General features: G+C 36.9%; 1 protein-coding gene across 5 annotated transcripts in view; it reads right to left on the reverse strand.

Moving 5' to 3' along the window:
- Positions 1-213: 213 nt before the first annotated feature.
- Positions 214-21,191, reverse strand: part of ATL2 (atlastin GTPase 2) — a 60,271-nt gene continuing 39,293 nt past the window's right edge. For 2 of the 5 annotated variants that reach the window (XM_040496552.1, XM_040496557.1), the window contains exons 3-14: positions 17,571-17,705; positions 16,177-16,281; positions 12,725-12,775; positions 12,374-12,430; positions 10,839-10,931; positions 7,946-8,084; positions 7,026-7,153; positions 5,930-5,986; positions 4,618-4,689; positions 3,567-3,998; positions 2,044-2,058; positions 214-1,457 (exon numbers count right to left, since the gene is read on the reverse strand). In XM_040496552.1, coding sequence (XP_040352486.1) covers positions 1,338-1,457; positions 2,044-2,058; positions 3,567-3,998; positions 4,618-4,689; positions 5,930-5,986; positions 7,026-7,153; positions 7,946-8,084; positions 10,839-10,931; positions 12,374-12,430; positions 12,725-12,775; positions 16,177-16,281; positions 17,571-17,705 — 1,404 coding nt within the window. In that variant the 3' untranslated portion in view covers positions 214-1,337. Of the gene's footprint in view, positions 1,949-2,043; positions 2,059-3,566; positions 3,999-4,617; positions 4,690-5,929; positions 5,987-7,025; positions 7,154-7,945; positions 8,085-10,838; positions 10,932-12,373; positions 12,431-12,724; positions 12,776-16,176; positions 16,282-17,570; positions 17,706-21,191 lie in introns of all 5 variants that reach the window. The other 3 variants (XM_040496554.1, XM_040496553.1, XM_040496556.1) reach the window with 3 other exon arrangements.

Below are 21,191 nucleotides of genomic sequence, written 5' to 3' on the forward strand. Positions count from 1 at the left end.
CCAGCTACACCTAGGCTAATCACAGTTCAGTTTTCCCTAACAGAGACAGACAAAGAAAAGTGAGTTTTACAAGCTTTGCTTTGGGTACAATACCTTAGAGCTCTCACTTGGGTGTTTCCTGCTCATGCTCTTTTCAGTATAAACAAATATGATTTATGTAATGGAATACATACTTGAAGGATTCCTTAAAAAAGAATCACAAGTTTCATTTTATATATACAACAAATTTTTAATTATGTACTGAAAATAAATTACAGGAAATAACTTTAAAATGCAACAGAGGACAAAGTCACGATAAACATTCCCATTGAATTCCCTTGGGGGGGGGGAGACTGCAGTGCTCAAGGAAGATAAATATCACAAATATATCAAAAACTTCAAATTGTCTATGCATTCACACACTGACATGAGCCACAAACATTCCTTCACAGGGACTGCACTTAGCCTACCACAGAACCAGATTTTGCCATAAACTACAAAACTTTTAATACAAAATCGTATTTATATATTTATAATTCATATACATGCCCTATCTGTGGTTTTAGAAAATAAAAGCTACACACTGTACAGACACTCTGAACTCATAGCTGTAGGCAACATTTTTGGATGGAATTTCTCCCCCAATAAAATTAATGGCATATTTTATGTACACGAAGGCTAAACTGAATAAAGACAGTTCAGTTTCCCAGATATGCATCTCCTTTTAGGGCAGGTTTATAAATTTAAAAAGGCAAGACAAATGTACACCTCAGAATCACTTTCTTAGCTACAAGAGTTGTCATGTAATTTCTGTGAGACTTCTGACACATGCATTTATGTAATACTGGTATTGAAGGCAGTAAAGCAATATATACTTTTAATGTAGTGGCTCAATAAAGGCTTCATTGTCATTCCGATCTGATTCTTGATACAGTGATTCATAACTTCACTAGAAATTAAAATTTCAATGGGACACTGGTGTTAAAGAGACTCTAAATAGATTTCTTAAAATATTTCCCTGAAATATCCTTTTACATAAGACAAATTTCATTAACATTAGATTAAGTAAAAAGGAAAAAAAAAAAAAAAGGAAGAAAGGAAGAAAGAAAGAAAGAAACATGGCACAAATGTGCATGATAAACTAATGCTCCTCAGCCAATCTCCATGTCTTAGGAGCCAAGAACAGAATGCTTAAAACCAACAAACAATTTTCACACTCTGTGGCAGCCATCTGTGAAGCCAGTTATACTAAACTACTTCTACAGTTGATTGTAAACTTTGGTTTATTTTTATTTGAGTTCTCATTGTACAGCAAGCATGAAAAAAAGGGAGAGTGGAGTCCATGAGGAGATGAACTGTCAGTCTGTCTTTAATCTGGCATGATGAGACACCTGGTCAGTCAGGCCTGCTTTGATAGAGTTTGTGACAGACTGCCTTATGTTTTCCTCCATCAAATTATCACCCAGGGGCTTCAATACCTGTGGTATGAGAGATGTGCAAAACAAATAAAAACATGAGGTAAAAAAAGAGGTACATAGAAAAATAGATATAAAAATTCAATTCAAAGCAATGAAGAAAATAACCAGGAATGTGGGAAATAAAAAAGATGCTTCTCCCCAAAAAAGCTATGATGCTACAAATAATGCAGTTAGACATCTTATAATGCAACAAAAATTACTTTCCTCCTACTCAAACCATTTACAATTCCTATGAGATGGACGTGCGATTCCATACCCTCTATGCAGCATCAAATCTGGTAAGTATACAGCATTTATGCAGACCGGCCCAGACGGTCCTGCTTATTGTCCTACATGTTTAAGGGTGAACAACTTCAGATAGAGAAAAAAGTTAAAAATACTGTCTAATTTTTCTTCTTGTTATTGTTGGATGACAGTCTCTGTCGCTGTGCTGATGAAAGAGCACGACGGACCATTCGACGTCTAGTAACTTCAAACAGTTTGGAAAACACCTAAAACATGGAGTGACTCGTTAGGACAATGACTCAGAGCGCCTTGAAGTTAAAGCGTTTAAGACTACAAGAATCTGCGACTGTGAGTTTCTCACCTTCCTGGGACTCCTCTGAAGCAAAAGAAAAGAGAAATGCAAGAAGATTTAGGCAAGGTTTGTTGACACAGCACATATCTTCTCTGACTAGTGATCAACCTACCTCAACTACGCTGGTAATTTTACACTTTAGACTCTTCCACTTAATTGTTTTGTAATAATGGCACCTCTAAAGTCCTAGAATCAGTGCTACCGGAGCATGATATAGGAGGATGACTGGTTTTCAAATGAAGACATCGCACAATGATTAAAATTCATGCTGCAGAAAATTAGTGATGGTCCACAATTTTAAAGTAGAGAATGTTTTTTAAAAAAGCGAGGGTGCAATAGCTTTTAATCCATCCTCTATTAGAAGATATCAAAGGAATATCAAGAGTGAGGTTTTTTTTTTAAATGAAGGGTTAAATTTAACAAATATCCAAACACAAGCTTCCAAATCAGATCCAAATTTCTCTAAAGAATAAATACAAAATCCAAACTAATATGGCGGGTCACTTCATAAAATAATGACACTGTTACAAGAAAAGTCAATGCCCAATCAACCTTCATCAAAAAAATGATTCACTTCTTCCGTCTTTAAATTTAAAGGCAAAACCAACATGGACCTGCATGTCCTAGACCTCCAAATAAGCCCAGTACTTCTTATGCCCAGAAGTGGTATCTGAAAATGCCTATTATGCTGTCCATCAACACTAACTGCAGCTTTCATTCTGATCCTTGACATGATGCTCAAGTGTTTCACGATGATCATTTTAATGACAACATCCTTGAATGGAATTTTCTGAACCCGGGGAATTCCAGCACACAGGTGGACATTCAAATTCAACATGGCTTCCCTTAGTAGATTCTTGTCAGGCCCGACTTTGAATTCTGGTTTGAGGTAAAAGATTATGATTTGAATTCTGGTTGAAGTCAAAGATTACGATTAAGAGAAGCTGGTTCTCTGTTTGTGGCGCTTTGTTTTGTTCATTAGTGTTTCCATAGTACGGACAGCAAACAAAATTCCTTTGGTAAAAGAAATCCCTATCAGGTTGTTCCATCAGTAAATCACCACTATCTTCACGGAAGGCAACAAAGACCTGAATATCAATATTTTCCCTCAAATACAGGCATGAATTGCTTCTTGCCAGGGCTAATAAGACACTTCTTTTGCTTTCTTAAAGCACTGCACTTCCAAATTTCTTTCTTACACTGATTATATTTTCTTTCCTCTAAGAAAAAAGTCCGTAGAGACTCTGGCCCTGCCCATTGTCTGGTATAATCAGGCCTCTAAGAATCTATCCAAAGATATTACAGATTTAAGCCAATTAAAGCACACTAAAATTATGACTTTAAGAAAAAAAAAATTACTCAGTTCATACTTTATATTCAGATTACACAACCATAACCAAACAAAACAGAAAACATCCTTTTGACATTCCTCATATAAAGGAAAAGGAGGTGTGCGAATACTGCAGGAGAAGGGTAGGGAAATGTCACAGGGATGAGATTAGTCACTGAAAAACCAAAAGATAGATACCAACCTGTTCCCATAGTGTTTCAGCAATCTGATCAATCATTGTTCCAATTTCTCTGAACTCCCCAGAGTATTTTACATATGCCCAAGTACAAAGAGATGTCAGTGCTAACCCCATGACAAGGTTACACAAGACGGCTATAGAGTTTAGGCCAATGAAGCCAGTCAGTCCTGAGATTATGTACATAGCAAACATGACTGCAAACAGTGTGGCCGGGGTACGAGCAGCATAGAAGATGTTTTTGCCATCATTGTGCTTTATCAAGTTTGCATAGGTTTCTTCAATTTCAGCTTCAAGCTGGTCCTGATAACGATGGCAGAATTCATCTCCGCCCATTTTTTTTACTGAACGAAACTGTTTGATCGCCACTTCCTTGAGATCCAGGTGTTTTCGCTCCAGATCTGAAGGTGCAATGTAAGGCTTGTCCCCACCACATACCTGTACAGAGGAGTACAAGACAGATGACTGGCTAGAAACAATTCACACTTAAAAAACATTCCCGGTTCACAGTTTTTAGTCTCAAAAAGTCAAGCCATCTACATGGTTCAGTTTTAAACTTGTTCATAATATCTCGTACATAATCATAACCTATTTCTTGTATGTTTAATGGACTCGGGTAAAATAAATTCTCCAAGTATGACTAATACCAGTAAAGACAAAAAAAAAAAAAAAAAAAATCTGTACCCGACTTCACAAGACTCTGGGCAGGAGTGGGTAAAAGAGAACACATAAAAAAGGTCCTTTAACGTTCTAGTTAGCAAGTTTAGCACAGAAGTTGTCATTGGCCTTAAACTAATATTACATCAGAAGCTGCTAATAAGAGCACTCTGAATCATGCGTCAAAACTATTTTAGTACGATTTACGTAGTAACTTGCCACCTATATCGTGCACTCTAAACATGAGAATTATTTTCTTAGTTATTTCCAGCAGAGATGATGAAGGGGAATCAGTGAATGATGTATTGTGACAGTATGTAAGGAGCACAAATTATTTCAATTATTTAACTGTAAAAATCCTGTCTCACTTTAGTGTCAAATGTAAATGTTGGTTACAAACCTGCTCCATACTTTTGCAATAGATCTCTCTTGCTCCTGCTACCGCAGCAAGATTATTAGCTTCAGCCGTTGCCTAGAAAAATAAAACAAAATGTGCCAATTTTATGCAAAAAATGCCCAGCGGCTCTATAAATTCTGACTAACACAATAAAGTCTATAGAGTGAACAAGTCTGAAAATGAACCAGAGACAACATTATCAACTTCCAGTTTTCCTTTCCAATGGAAGGGATATAGTAATGGCTTCTAATGGGACTGCCTGTCCAATTTTGTTTTGCTTAGGTTAAAATGGGTTTGTAAAAAAAAAAAAAAAATACCACACATGCTCAGGAAATTGTAGAGAATTAGACATACCCTAAGAAGTGTCAAGTCTCCAGATGTATAGAATTAAAAATTACCCATATGCTTGCTCTCTCATATCAGTATGACACAAGAGATTTTTAAATCCACAAAACTGCTTACTACAGGAGTTTTAGAAGAAAATACTATTCAATCTGCTATAAAACTGAAAAATTGTCCAAAGTAGCAAATCTTAAAAAACATAAACTAGATATGTATCTGAAAGAAATAAAACCTAAATTTGGGTGAAAAATTAACAGTATGAACACAATGAAATTAGTAAAATTTAGTAAGAAGTGACGGACATGAATGAAAAAAAAATAAACTTAGGTTAAAATAACATTGTCCCCAGGGGCGCCTGGGTGGCTCAGTCGGTTAAGCGTCCGACTTCGGCTCAGGTCATGATCTCACGGTCCGTGAGTTCGAGCCCTGCGTCGGGCTCTGGGCTGACAGCTCGGAGCCTGGAGCCTGTTTCAGATTCTGTGTCTCCCTCTCTCTCTGACCCTCCCCTGTTCATGCTCTGTCTCTCCCTGTCTCAAAAATAAATAAACATTAAAATAACATTGTCCCCAAAGAACACCTTTTAAAAGAGAGAGAGAGAAAAAAGAAAAAAAAAACAAAACCTATATGTACTAGAAGCAGCTCTAAATCATTAATACCAAGATGAAATAAGCCTTACTAAAAACATTCAATGTCACAGACTCAGAGAAGAGAAGAAGTTTGGTTTAGACAGGCCCTTATTAAGCTATCTCCTGCAAGAGGAAGTTTTCTACACTTCTCTAGCAACTTTATTTCTGATGGCCTATGTGTGCAAGGTCTGCAATCATAGAAAAACTTCAGGACCCATGACCCGTATTGACTTAAATATCTGAAATTCATTTGCGTGCAAAGAACCATGATCCCACTTCCAGCGTTTATCTCTAAACCAAAGACTCTTCTCCTTCAAAAATAAATATACGTACAACACACACACTACCTGAAGCATGGACTTTGGATGTGGAAGTTCCTCTCCTTGATAAATCTTAATGTACGCCTAAAAATATAAAAGACTCTTTACATTGGCAGGTTAAACAATTGGCTCTAGATTTCTGAAGGGAAAAAAAAATCCATTAAATATAAAAATAATTCATACTTTTAAACATATGCTAAATAATATCCTAGAGAGATGTTTCTAAATAGAATTCCAACGTGCATAAAAGTTATATTTAAAAGTAACATATACAATGCCACCCACTTTATGAAAAGGAATCCATAATTCTCCCCTACTGTTACTGTTTTAAATGTTAGACATTTTTACTCAATATTTCACTTCAATCAAGTTAAATGATATTTCAGTTCAAGAAAAAAATTACCTAATTTGTGCTCTAAGAGTAAGAAGGAAAGATGACAGTTTTTAACAAGTCCATATAGAAATTGTTCATCTCAACTTTCTACTGACTGAATTACTTCACAACTAACCAAAAATGCTATGAAAATGACCAACTGTCCAATAAATGACCAAAAATACACTCTTAGTTAACTATAGTTTCCCTTCCATCTACCCGTAACTACTATGAATAACTAGAACCCTGATAATGGTCTTGATCTGGCAAGCAAGCTATGAAGACTAAAGAAGAGCAGAGAGAGAGAAAAAAATCTACAAGTAATTGGATTCAGAAACCAGTTTGATACTTTCAGCTGCTCCTATTAAGTCCTCAAGAACTCAGAGAGAAGGCTCTTTTATGAGAACTCAAGAGGCAGAATGCCACTCCCCATATCCACTGTCCTTCACAAATGAGAGAGTGGCATTACAATTAATTACATGGTGAATGGCTCTTCTTCTCTCCCTACCAGGGCTGGAGGAAACGGAGGATAATCCCATAAATAAAACCACTGTCTAGAACATACAAGTTGTCTGCTATCATTTTAGATATCCTTAAAAATTGGTATAGCCAATGCAAAGAAGGGAAAATTATAAATTTCACTTTGTTGCTGTAAAATAAAGACAGGAAATTTCTTGTACATACATATGAGTTTTAAGTCAGCTATATTTCTAACTGAAACCAAGTCATTTAACGTAGCAGTTTTCCTACCTTAAAGTATTCTACAAGATCTCTACAAGTGACTTTAGATCCACTTATCTCTTTTTCTACCAAATTCTCAGGGGCAAGCAGTAATGGAACCAGATTTCGAAGCTCTCGCTTAAAGTCTTCATCAATATCTAGTGGAAACGAAATACAAACCAACATGTTAGTCAAAAGAAGAAAGAGTAAAGAAGTCCCCACTGGTAAGAGCTAATAACATTCTGTTTCATGAAATGACAGTGTATACATGATCTATTCCTCGAGTACATTCATTTAAAAAACCTTATCCAAACACATCGTATCTCCTAGGAAAAAATATACTCTCCCCCTCCGCCCCTGTTCCATTTCCCTCATGCCCCAGTAATTCTTTCAGGTCAAATAATAAATTGTGGACTACCACAATAAATTCCACATTAGTATTGACTAAACTATCCTTTTCAAAAGGCAAACAATTCATGAAATTATACTAAATTTTAATACTAGATTTTGTTTTCCAGCCATTCTGTAAAAATTTCGTTATTCCTCCAGCCTTTTGCCATCATGCTCAAATCCGAGGACATACTCAAAAAATTACATCATCCCTAAAACAGAGACTTAAATCTGATTACATGAATACGATATATTCATAAAACATTTTACAGACTACAAACAGATGAAATACTGAAATGTTCTCAGCCTTCGGGATTTTTAGGACACCGGTGATGAACAACAGACCACATTATAAAATACGCTAATCCAAACACTACAAGTCTACAACAGCCCAATGGAAAGCTAGACAGACCACACAGAGCATTAATATCACCTCATTAACAATGCATCAAAATGTCTTCCAGTAGAAGACAGAAAATTTAAGGAACCATGTATTTTTTTTTAAAACTCTCAGCCTCTAAAAAATAAATTCTGATTTTAGCAAGAATGGGAATTCCCACCTTTCAATCTCCCATCAAAACTAGGATTAGTTGCAACTTTAAGACCAGGATGTGGCAAAAGGAAGCAACCAAGATTTGAGAAACAATTGTGAATGTGCTTCCTTACATTCTGTAGCTCTTCATGTTGATTTTGTTTTACCTGAGGGCAGAAGGAGACAGCGTAAAGGCACAAACAAGGAAAAAAGTTCTCAAGAAAACACACACACACTCACAAGTATGCACACTTAACTCAGATGCTACTCCAGATGGGTGTTTTTTGACAATATAAAATTTTACTGAAGATGCATTTCTGACCCCTTTAGTAAGACCCCACCCACTTTTGTCTTAAAACTAGAAAAGATGTTTTTTCCCATGTTAAATATGAAAAAATACAAATGCACAAATAACTAATCAGAATATCCAACACCAGACTAAAAAGTAGTGGCTGTGGTGTACAAACCAGTAAATAAATGAGGATTTGCCTTTAAAGTATTTATAACAGCAAAGAGAAAAAACAAAGTACTAATTTGCTAATAAAAAGGTTAGCCCTTGAGCAAAATAACAGCGCAAATGAAAAAGCTCCAATAAAGTCCAAAGAACCTCTGAAACTTACTGGAATTTCAGTACTTACTCCAAATGATTATTTATGATTGATGCTAGTTACCAGTGTTTTGGGAAGAGAGACTGCTATGTATTTTCTGGAAGAAAATCCTAAACTTAGACTTTTATTTAATTTATTTGTTTGTTTTTAATGTTTATTTTGAGAGAGCAAGTGCATGCAAATGGGGGGGAGGGCAGAGAGACAGAGAGAGAGCGAGAAAGAGAGAGAGAGAGAGAGAATGAGAATCCCAAGCAGCCTCCGCACTGTCAGCGCAGAGCTAAACACAGGGCTGGATCAAACCAGAAGATCATTGGGGCGCCTGGGTGGTACAGTCGGTTAAGCGTCCGACTTCAGCCAGGTCACGATCTCGCGGTCCGGGAGTTCGAGCCCCGCGTCAGGCTCTGGGCTGATGGCTCAGAGCCTGGAGCCTGTTTCCGATTCTGTGTCTCCCTCTCTCTCTGCCCCTCCCCCGTTCATGCTCTGTCTCTCTCTGTCCCAAAAATAAATAAACGTTGAAAAAAAAAATTAAAAAAAAAAACAAAAAAAACCATAAGATCATGACCTGAGCAGAAATCAAGAGTCGAGCCACCCAGCCCCTCAAACTTCGATTTTTTTTTAGTAGCTACTTATCCCAATATAACTCATATACTCACTCAGACTCTTCTCAAACACCGTTTAAAAAAAAAAAAAATGCACCATTTATAACTGACAAAACCTGGAAACTACCTAAATCTCCATCAAGAGTAGAATGAAGAAACTGTTGTCTATTCATGTAATGGAACACCACATAGCAATGAGAATAAATGAACGAAACTACATGCAACAATATCTCAGAAACATAATATTAAGCAAAAGAAGCTAGACACAAAAGAATACATGTTGTATGTGGTTCCTTTCATAAAAAGTACACACTGCACCTGTCAGGTCAGGACAGTACCAGAGGGCTTGGGGGTTAGTGGATGAAAATGGGTGCTGTTACGCACTTGTGTTCAGTTTGTATAAATTCATCATCATCTGAGCAGTTTCCTGTATCATGTCAATGAGATTAAAAAAAAAAAAATCTTGTCTTTGAAGTACATGATTCTGAGTTGTTAACATGCCTGATGTGCTTTGTGTTAATTTCTTCTGAACAAACCAGAGAAAACTCTGACGGCTGAAATTATCTCTGACAACAGGGTCTAGAAATGCCTTTCAAAAAACCCAAAAATGAGGAATTGGCTTAATCTCATTTTAGTGATAAGAAAATTATATTATACTCCAAGTTTTTGAATGTGGTTGAGAAACTAAATGCATCATCCTAAAGGGAAATGAAATTTTATTAACCAAAAAAAGATGACCCTTCTACTTATGAATTTATGGGATTTTCATGTACTCTTTGTGTATGTGAGTAGGTGAGTAGTATCTGACCTGAGGGTTTCCCCAAGTACTTCCAGGGGAGGGTAACTTTAGGAAGAAAGGATCGTGTTGGTGAGGTTATTCTTTAGGAATGGCCTTGGTGTAGCATATTACATGGGCCAGGAGTCCGGATATTTGGGTGCTAGTCCCAGTTATCAACAATTAGTTAAGCGACGAAAGGTACGTCACTGTTTTGGGTTCCAGTTATATTATATATTAAAAAAAAGAAGGGTGAGGGCACCTGGGTGGCTCAGTCAGTTGAGCATCTGACTTGATTTCAACTCAGGTCATGATCCCAGGGTGGTAGGACCAAGCCCCATGTCAGGCTCTGTGCTGAGCATGGAACCTGCTTAAGATTCTCTCTCTCTTCCCTTCTCCCCCTCTCCCCAGCTTGTGCACACTCTCTCTCTCAAAATAAAAAAAATAATTAAAAAAAATTTTTAAATAGATGATGTTTAAGATCCCTCTTCTAGCTCTATATGCTGTCAATCTAGGATAGTGACATCTCTTTGGAGAGAGGGTCTCACATCATCTGTGTTCAATATATGCACACTATATTATCCAGGCTGTCCCAAATGTTCAGAAGCTCAGCTGGGCCAGAAAGAGACACACATGCAATCTAAGTAAATTCAAAAAGTTAGTCTCCTTCAAATTTTTATATTTTGAGTACTGATTTACAGTTGGTTCTAAAGAGAAATACTTGTTCCTTAGTTTCTATTCAAGGGCATTGGCCTCTTTGGCAGAAATACGACCAATTTACTTTTCATCCATTCTGTATGGAGCCAGCTGGGCTAACCTGGGACACACGATTTATGCCAAAGACATTGAGAGACTGGAAGTCTAAGCAGTAGTCCAGACAGCCCACTCCTTTATCTGGCTGGGTGCTTATGCTCTCCTCACTGGGAAATGGGGGTTTACCTGCAATCTCTTTTCAAGGAATTGTTTTCCACCTTCCAAACCATATGAATGTTCATAAGGATAACTCCAATCTCGAATCAAAAACATTAATGTCTATAGAAAGAAAACAGTGGAAATCATTTCTTACAAGATTTTACAAAAAAATCACTACTTTAACAATTTAACAATCACTCCCCTAAGAATTCCTTATCAAAAGTTACAGTAACCAAATGGTTAATACTGCTCATATGGATAGCAAGGGCTTCTCTCAGCCAACAACACTCCCAGCCCCTATACCAAGCAACTGCCTCCATTTGAGAACTTCATGGTATGTAAAGAAAGAGCCACCACAAGCAATAATACAGGGTCTTAACAAATGAACAAAAGGCCTAACAGGGCATACAGATCATAATTTTAAATCAAGGTTGTATAACTAAAAGACCAACTAATCTAATTTTAGACTGAATTTTTTACTCATATGTGCTTAGGATTCTCAATCTCAGCTCCTAAGTATTTGGACCAGTTCTTAGTTGTGCGTGGCTGGATGCTGAACAGCATTTCTGGCCTTCACGCACTATGCCAGTAGCATTAACCTCCCTTCAAAAACTGTGACAACCAGAAATGTCAAAAATTATCCCAGGTCAAAAAAACTGATATAGGCCAAATGGAGTATATTTATCCATATACACAAAAAAGCCATAAGCTGCCCAGATATTTCATAAAAGTGATCACTTGTGCCAGACAAGACTGAGGCAGAATCAATGTAAACCCACCAACACTTGAGAATCACCAGCAATGCTGTCACACAGGAAGAATTTCAGAGACTGATGAGCAAACCGGGTGGAGTCATTCCCACCTCCTATAACACAACTGACTAAATAGTACTAACGTCAACTTATAAATTACACTTACTTCAAAAAAGAAACTATCTGAAATTAACTTTGTTTTTTTTTTTTTTTTTTTTTTTAAATCTCTGTCATGACAGGACTCCACAGAAGCAAGCATAACATATGCTTCTCAAATAACTCCACCCAGGTTAATTTCTGACTCAATATTCTGTACCTGACATTTTAAAGGAATAAAAAACATAGGGAGATTGAAGAGGTGGAGGGAGGGGACAGGTCTAATAAATTCTGGAACTTTTCTACATGAAACCAAAATAAAGAATAACAGGACTAACCTCAACTTGTAATATACCACAAAAACCAAAAACCAAAAAAAAACCCAGTAATATTATTCTGTAATAGTTTACCATGTATACAAGAAATTTACATGACTGTCTAAAGTTTAGGAATTAAATAATCTCTAAGAGAAAACACTAACCACTTAATCTAAGTATTAAGGATCAAACTATATTCATTAGTTCTATTTCCTATTCTATGAGCCTACTGCTGATCAGGTGGTAATGACATTAGTTTCAACTCCATTGAATCTGCTGCTAAAAATGAATTTTTTGTAATATCCTCTTACCTTTTAAGTATCTTCAGACTTAAAAGACAGGTGGCTTGATAGCTATTTATAGGTAAGTTTTTAAAAAGGATAAAATGCTTATTTACCTGAAATGGTTTCTGGTAGATTTCTTCCATCGCAAGTCTGCCGTACTCTGTAAATAACTATTAAAGCAAGTTATTTAAAATAACGCCCCCAAAGAGACTGAAAGAAGATATCTGTAAAGCCTTTCTGTATCAGACATCAGAGCCTTTAAAATCATTTGAAAGTTAAGCACTTAATTTTCTAACAGACTGGGCATACATTAAAATTTCTTCTAGTTAAGAAGTCATACGTCAATTTAAACTCATATAATATTCAATCTTCTTATACTAAAATGGGCTTCCAGATGGAAAGTCACGATTAAATAAGAATTATATTTTCAATTCTTTGGCACACATTCTTTGAGAAATACATACTTGCAAGTGTTGAAGATCATCTTCTTGAATATTCTGAGACAAATTATATACCTGTTAAAACAAAATAATCGTTTTATTCTTTTTTTTTTTTAATACCCAGCTGTTTCTAACTTTACTTGCAGAAATGGAGGTTATTTTATAACCTTAGCACAAATGAATCATTTAGCCATTAGCTTAACCAGTGGCACATGAAAAGGATTTTCTCTTTTTTCCTAACAGGATAAACATTAAGGGGGAAGCAGTGGTAGGAAATTAGGTAAAAATCATGAATACACACATAAGGGACCTAGAAAGTGGCAGACATTTTTAAAAGTATGTCACGTAATAAGGTTATTTTTCCTCCTTTTCAGTTTCTTTAATGTTATAATCATTTTTTTAATAGAGTGAAGATTGCTTTCACAATTTTTTTTTTTTTAATGTTTTTTATTTTTGAGAGAGAGAGAGCATGAGCAGGGGAGGTGCAGAGAGGAGAGGTGGACAGAGGATCCGAAGCAGGCTCCATGCTGACAGCAAAGAGCTCGACGCGGGGCTCGAACTCATGAACCGTGAGATCATGACCTGAGCCAAAATTGGCCGCCCAACTGACTGAGCCACCCAGACGCCCCCCACAATTATTTTTCTAAGTCAATGAATATGCGGGGCATAATTCTACAAAGATGTTTTCCTCCCTGGTATAATCACAGTGTGAGTGAGTGAATGAGTGTATTTTATAGTTTATATGTAGTTTATATTTGTTTATATATTCATATTCATATATTCATTTATATATTCATATATTTATATATTATATTTACATATAGTTTATATATATAGTTTATAGCTTACATAAGTAGTTCATAGTTATTTGGTGGGTGTCTCAACTACCACAAACTCTAATATGGCTCTTTTTTTTTTTTTTAACTTTAAGTAAATCGTTTGTCTAAATAACTTAAAATGAAAATTTTACCAGGCTGTAGTAGCTGAACAAGTAACAGTAGGTGGCACTCTTTCCCTTTCTAGAATTTTTTAGGAGGCTCTCCAAGGCACAGAGCCCAGAGCTGAAGGTACAAGTAGTGTCAAGGAAGGGAAACTGGAGAAAAGACTGTATTTGAAAAAAAGGTCCAATCCTTCTGAGTCAGGTTAAAAAGTGACATAGGTCATCACAGGAGAAAAGTGGGTGTCCACAGATGTCACCTCTGCTGAAAGACAACTTATGTCTAAGAAAACAGGGTTACTCCAAAGACAGAACAATTTGTTCTAAGGGCAAATAAGTGATAATCTAGCTGAATCACTCAGAGGTCAAGAATATAAACAGCCAAAATAGGCCAGCAAACCTAAAATGACATTCTCAGCTGACTAACTCCAAACATGGTACTTAAAAAGTAATTAATGACTGAGATGATTATACTGGAGCCAAACTTACAATCTAAAAGCATGACCAACCTGTTCTTACCCATAGGGCCTTAGCTTTTAGAAAACAGGTTGAGATACTTTCATTGTGAAGGCCAGGTTGCAAACAGCAAAGAGAAAGGAGGATCTGTTTACCTTAGATCATTAGTACTTAGCACATGGACTCTTACTTAATAGATGCTCAATAGTCATTTGTTGAAAGAATAAATGACAAGAGGATTTGTCATTTATTTATCAACCAGATAACTTATGTAAGGAAGAGAAATGTAGTCTCAAAGAGGAAGAAAACAATAATAAAAATAATTTTAACCTTTGTTACTTATTGTTTACAAAGCACTTTCTTATGCATTATCTCATTTAGATCTTATTTCTACCTCCACACAACAATCACAGCTAAGATGGATAAAATCCTCATTTTACAGATAAGAAAGTGGCTGAGTGGCTCTAAGTGGTTATCCAAAACCAGGCCTCCTACTATCATAAGGTTGAATATATAAACAAGAGAACACCAAGGTACAAGCTTCAGAACAGAGAATTCTCTTATATTATATTTTAAGGTAAGCTACAGAGCCAGCTAATTCGAGGGGCACAACGATTGGCTTCTGCCTGCCTCAAGGAAATGGGAGTTGTGCCACCTTGTAGGATTAAAAAAAAAAAAAAAAAGAAAGAAAAAAAGTAGAACAGAATGGAGAAAAGATACTCTAAGGGTTCCCCCCAAAGTATCATTTAATTGGTAGTAAGAGAGCTCCCAGCCCTATAATAAACAGAAGCCAAGCTGAAAAGTACTCCTTTTTTATATCAGAATAACATCCCAAATTCCCTTCCATTCTGACAGCTATTTCAAATTGAAGAAGGAAGGAAATGGGAACTTACAGAGACCAGACATGTGTTCGGAATATTACCAGAAAAGAAAACCAGAAAGCATTACAAAAATTCCAAGACACTGTGACAGAATCACTTATGATCTACGATCAGTAAGAAACCTCTATTATCTCAGAAGGAGCACATATTTCTAATATTTGCATATACACTTCTGGATACATCATCACCAGCTAGGGCTAACCACCTTACTCAATAATTCATTTTTCAGTCAGAGAAGCATCGACCACAGATGATCTCACAAAGAGACAATAAAGAGATACAAAATGGCATGTGGTGGTTTAATTCAGTCCATCAGTCTAAATTATACAGAAAAGAGATGGCCTAGCTTGAAGAGACAAGAACTTGATACAATACCAAACACAATTAGAATATAGAGTAAGTGAAAACCAGAAGGGATTTTATTACCCCTTTCTAAATTAAACGGGTTCTATAAGTCCTTAGTGTATCATAGAAACATCATATACATTTCCTAAGTTAAATATGAATTAATTCTTATGCCTCTATCACCATTAGTTCAAATAATCAAGTACTAGTTGCCATACATGTCAAGAAGAAAACTAAGGTTAATTACTTGGGTTTTTTTTTTTTTTTAGTTGGTTAGCCAAAATATAAAAGATATGTTGTACACCTTACTGTATCTGGGAACCACATGACTGAATTCAATTAAAAATAAACATGCAATAGCTTTTCCTTTAAAAAAAAAAAAGGCATAGATGCTATGATGAAAAACCAAAGGGCCTGGATCTTGGTTTATTACTTCCTACATAACCAAAGTATGAAATTTCACATTGTGAGCCAGAATAGTAAGCGTGAAATATACACGACCAAAGAGAAATGTAAATAACTCTGACTTTAATCCTTTTTTCTCGGGGGGGGGGGGGGGGCACCAAATTAAGCAGCCGACTTCGGCTCAGGTCATGATCTTATGGTTTGTGAGTTTGAGTCCCACATCGGGCTCTATGCAGACAGCTCAGAGCCTGGAGCCTGCTTCAAATTGTGTCCTCCTCCCTCTCTCTCTGCCCCTCCCCCACTCACACTCTGTCTCTCTCAAAAACATTTTTTAATGTTTATTTAAAAAAAATTTTTTTAATCCTTTTTTCTCCAATGAAAAGGCATTTTGAGAAAAAGCAAAGGTATTAGGACTATCTGACCCAATCATAGCACAGCACTTCATGTCTCACCTGGACCGAGCTAGTCATGGTGCTCAGAGCGAATACCGTTGCGCAGTCTTTGATAGTTGACTGGCTATCAAAGGCACCCTGGGTATCCATTAGCAGCACAGCCACCTAGGAATTTAAAAGTTTAAAATACTAAGTAAAACACTCATCAGTAATGACTATTAACACCAAATTTAAAATGATAAATGTCGTTTATAGCAGTATTATCAGCAATAGCCGAACTATAGAAAGAACCCAAATATCCATCAACTGATGAATAAAGATGTGTGGACACACTAGAATATTACTCAGCCATCAAAGAGAATGAAATCTTGCCATTTGCAATGATGTGGATGGAGCTACAGTGTATTATGCTAAGCAAAAAAAGAGAAAGACAACTTATGATTTCACTCATATGTGGAACTTAGAAGAAAGGAACATAGAAGAAGGGGGGGAAAAGAGAGGGAGGCAAACTGTAAGAGATTCTTAACCATAGAGAACAAACTGAGGGTTGATGGAAGGGAGGTGGGCAGGGGGATGGGCTAAACGGGTGATGGGTATTGACGGCACTTGTTGGAGTGCCTGGGTGGCTCAGTCAGTTGAGCATCTAACTTTGGCTCATGTCATGAGCCGGTTCATGAGTTTGAGCCCGACATCAGGCTCACTACTGTTAGCACAGAGCTCACTTTGGATCTTCTGTCCCCCTCCCTCTCTCCCCCTCCCCTGCTTATGTTCTCTCACAAAAATAAAAACAAACTAAAACTAAATAAAATTTAAAAAAAAAAAAAAAAAAAAAAAAAAGGAGGGCTGGGGCACCTGCGTGGCTCAGTTGGTTAAGCATCCAATTCTCAGTTTCAGCTCAGGTCATGATCTTACAGTTCATGAGTTTAAGCCCCACATTAGGCTCCACACTGACAGAACCTGCTTGGGATTCTCTTTCTCTCTCTCTCTCTCTCTCTCTCTCTCTGCCCCTCCCCTACTCACTCTCTCTCTCTCTCTCTCAAAACAAATAAATAAACTTAAAACTAAGGGGAAAAAAAGGAGAGTACTTGTGATAAGCACTGGGTGTTGTATGTAAGTGAGGAATCACTGAATTCTACTCCTGAAACCAGTATTATACTATATGTTAACTAACTAGAATTTAAATAAAAACTTGAAATGAAACCAAACAAAACCCAAAGAGACAAATAAAAAAATATATAAGAAAATAAAATGAAATAATGTCAAAATCAGCAATTAAGTCAAGAAAAGTACTCTACGCTACATATCTCACACATTTTGACATAATCCATAGATGTGATGTTAAAGTTATCAGACATTAATAGCTCTGTGTTGTTTTGATCTTTAGTATGAGAAAACAGTTCAAAAAAGAATATGGAAGGAAAAAAAAACAGTAAAAAATATAAACAGAATTTTACTTTTGTTCCATTAGGTCTGTCAATCACAAATACTTCATTCCAGACTTGTATGCCTGTTGTTTCTCTTTCACAACCACCTCGCCATGTAAAGCCAGTCAACGGTTCATTGTTTCCACCAATCCAACTTTGAGAATCCTGTTAAAGTCAAGCATAAATGTAAAATAAAACACAAGAAATAAAGAACTGAGGAGAAGTGTAAGAAATCACCCATTGTTTATTTTATAGATGAGGCAAGGCAGGTAAGTAAGTCCAGCAAGATAAGATACACGGTAACATCACACAAGTAGTTACGAGAGCAATCCCAAATCCCACCTGAGGTGCTTTGTCTTAGAGAGATGTGGTCTCCTACAAACCCGAACCTTCTCAAATCTCAGATTTTTGCTGTCTAGATTTCTATATAAATGAGGCCACACCCAGTTTTTCCCATTTTGAAAATTTCCTATGTTTAAAAAGCATAAAAAATAGATGCCAGCTATTGTGACATCTTCTTGTACAGATAAGCACAACTCAATTCCAGAGAGAATGGCTGTCAAAAAAGCACCGCTCTCTTAGAATAGCTTATACTAAAAATGCTTTTCACACTGCCTTAATTTTTCTCTTTAAAAAATATCTACTTTAAAAATAACCACAAGACTTGCTTGGACCTGATTCAAACAATTCAATTGTAAGAAGAAAAAAAAAAAGTCTTTTTCAAAACCAAAAGGGAAATCTGAACTCACGCTATTTTACTAGGCGGTGCTAACTCAGAGTAAAAATGATTGTGTGGCATGATAACAGTATTGTGGGTAATACTAACAATAACATAGTTCTTATCTTTTAAAAACTCAAGTTTATGGTGAAAAATACGCTTCATATTTGCTTTAAAATATTGCAGCAAAAAACTAAACGCACAGAGAGGAATACAGATGAAAGAAGATCAGCAAAATGTTGACACATCCAGTGGGATTCATGATGTTATTCTATCTTTGGATATGTTTAAAATTTTCCCCATAATAAAATGTTTTGTGTTTTTTTTTTTTTTCAACGTTTATTTATTTTTGGGACAGAGAGAGACAGAGCATGAACGGGGGAGGGGCAGAGAGAGAGAGGGAGACACAGAATCGGAAACAGGCTCCAGGCTCTGAGCCATCAGCCCAGAGCCCGACCCAGGGCTCGAACTCCTGGACCGCGAGATCGTGACCTGGCTGAAGTCGGCGCTTAACCGACTGCGCCACCCAGGCGCCCCTAAAATGTTTTAACTAAAATCACAGGACTAGGGGCGCCTGGGTGGCTCAGTTGGTTGTTAAGCGTCAACTCTTGATTTGGTATCAGGTCATGCATGATCTCACAGTTTGTGGGATCAAGCCAAGCCCCAAGTTTGCTTGGGATTCTCTCTCTCCCTCTCTCTCTGCCCCTCCCCTGCTCACACTCGCTCGCTCTCAAACACTTAAAATAACATAAATTAAACTAAATTAAATAAAATCACAGGGCTAAATGGCTCTAATTAAAAATTGTAAAATAATATGAAAATTAAAATACTTGTAAGAGAATTTATCTGGAAAAGTAAATCTTGGACATAATACATGAGTACCTTTGACAGATATCAAGACCTCTATACTTTAGCATACTTAAAGCCCACACAACCTTTACTCAAAGTACCCCATAGGAAAAATTCCTTTGTTTCAGAAATACTTCTGATAAGCTTAGATACATAGTTCAAAACAAATAACAAAACAACTCAAATTAGGAGTAAAGATGTTTAAGGTAGGCCCAACGAGGGATGTAGAAATTTATGAAAAACAGATAAGGCTGGGGAAAAAAAGTGCTGTCCAGGACACCACCTAATGTGAAGATCAGCCTTAAACTTCCAACCATCTGTAATTATTCCACAAAACTCCCATCCCCAGTAGGTTACCAATTTTATCAATCACAAAATTCTCTTCTTCACCTTTCAGAACCTTCAACGTAAGGCCCTCATCTCTCTGTTGGTGACAAGGCTGCCTCATAGCACAACTCCATTCACACTATATACTAAGGACCTGTGCTTCAGAAGGGACCCTTCATGGGGATTAGAAGATTAATGGTACCCCCTAAACAAGCCCAGTGGGGGCTGTGCCCCTGGACTATATTTTGGATGCTCCAAATAGATTTTCTTACACCTCCATGCTGTACTCTCCAACCCATTCTTCCGTAGTCATTTAATTTTCCCAACAAGCGATGGAATCATGCTACTGTCCTAAAAAAAAAAGCCATCTGTAGTTCTTCATTTACCTATAGAACTATCTGGAGATCTGTTGAACATAACCAACCTTTACTTTTCCTATCTCTGCTCCCAATATTCCCGATAGTCCCCCTAACACACACACATAATTCCTGTTGCTACCATACCTAAAAGGTCACTATTCCCAAATATTTAAGTTTAGTATAGCTCTATCTTTTCTACCTGTTCTCTGCTTGAACTGAGCCAGCAATTCAAGAAACTCCCAACTTTTCTGAACTCTTAAAGAATATTATAACTACAGATGGTTATCTTTACACAGCTTTACACTGCACTTCTTGTGTGAGTCTTAAGAGCACAGGCTATAAATTCCACCTGTTTACCAAACTGCTCCTACCAAAGTATCTCAGCCCATTTTTGGCTCTCACATGTGGATTCTCATTCCGCTAACAATGTTGAAGTGGCACTAAACAAACTGATTATTTTTAAAATATCCAACCTACGTAAATAACTTAAAAGAATCTACCCTGTTAGAGACATCTGTTTTCATTCTACATTTTACTTATATTCTCATATAGGAGATAGAGAAATAAGATAAATAAGTTCCATGAAGAAGGAAGTTTTGTGTTTTTTTTTCCTCAAAACATAGAACCACATTTCCATGACAATTACTGGCTTGTAGCAGGCACTCAAAATATTTGTTCAAGGGGTGCCTGGGTAGCTCAGTTGGATGAGTGTCTGACTTGGGCTCAGATCACAATCTTGTGGTTGGTGGTTCAAACCCTGCACTGGGCTCAATACTGTCAATGTGGAGCCTGCTTCAGATCCTCTGTCCCCCACTCTGCCCCTCCCCTGCTTGTGTGCACACACACACTCTCTCTCAAAAATAAATAAAATGTTAAAAAAATTTTTTTTAGGGGCACCTGGGTGGCTCAGTCAGTTAAGCACCCGACTTCAGCTCAGGTCATGATCTCACTCACGGTTCATGAGTTCGGGCCCCTCACTGGGCTCTATGCTGACAGCTCAGAGCCTGGAAACTGCTTCAGATTCTGTGTCTCCCTCTCTGTCTCACCCCTGCTCATGCACTGCACTTGCTCTCTCAAAAAGAAACATTATTCAATAAATGAATACATAAGAAATTTTAGTTATTAAGCTTCAATGTGTTCCTTTTTGAGCATAAGTAAGAAATATGGAAGAAATATCCCTCTTACTATTCTTCAAAATAATTACACAGACAAGATAGTAAAAATAAACTTTCAGAAGTAGAGATGATTGAAATCATAGGCTAACACGGTTGTTAATCTGACCCTCTCTAAAACGTTAAAAAGAAATGGTGTCTCAGGGGTGCCTGGGTGGCTCAGTCAGTTAAGCATCCAACTCTTGATTTCAGCTCAGGTCATGATCTCATGGTTGGTGAGTTCAAG

This window comes from Herpailurus yagouaroundi, unplaced genomic scaffold (genome assembly GCF_014898765.1).
Source record: "Herpailurus yagouaroundi ecotype Mexico unplaced genomic scaffold, PumYag 188, whole genome shotgun sequence".
NCBI lineage: Eukaryota > Metazoa > Chordata > Mammalia > Carnivora > Felidae > Herpailurus > Herpailurus yagouaroundi.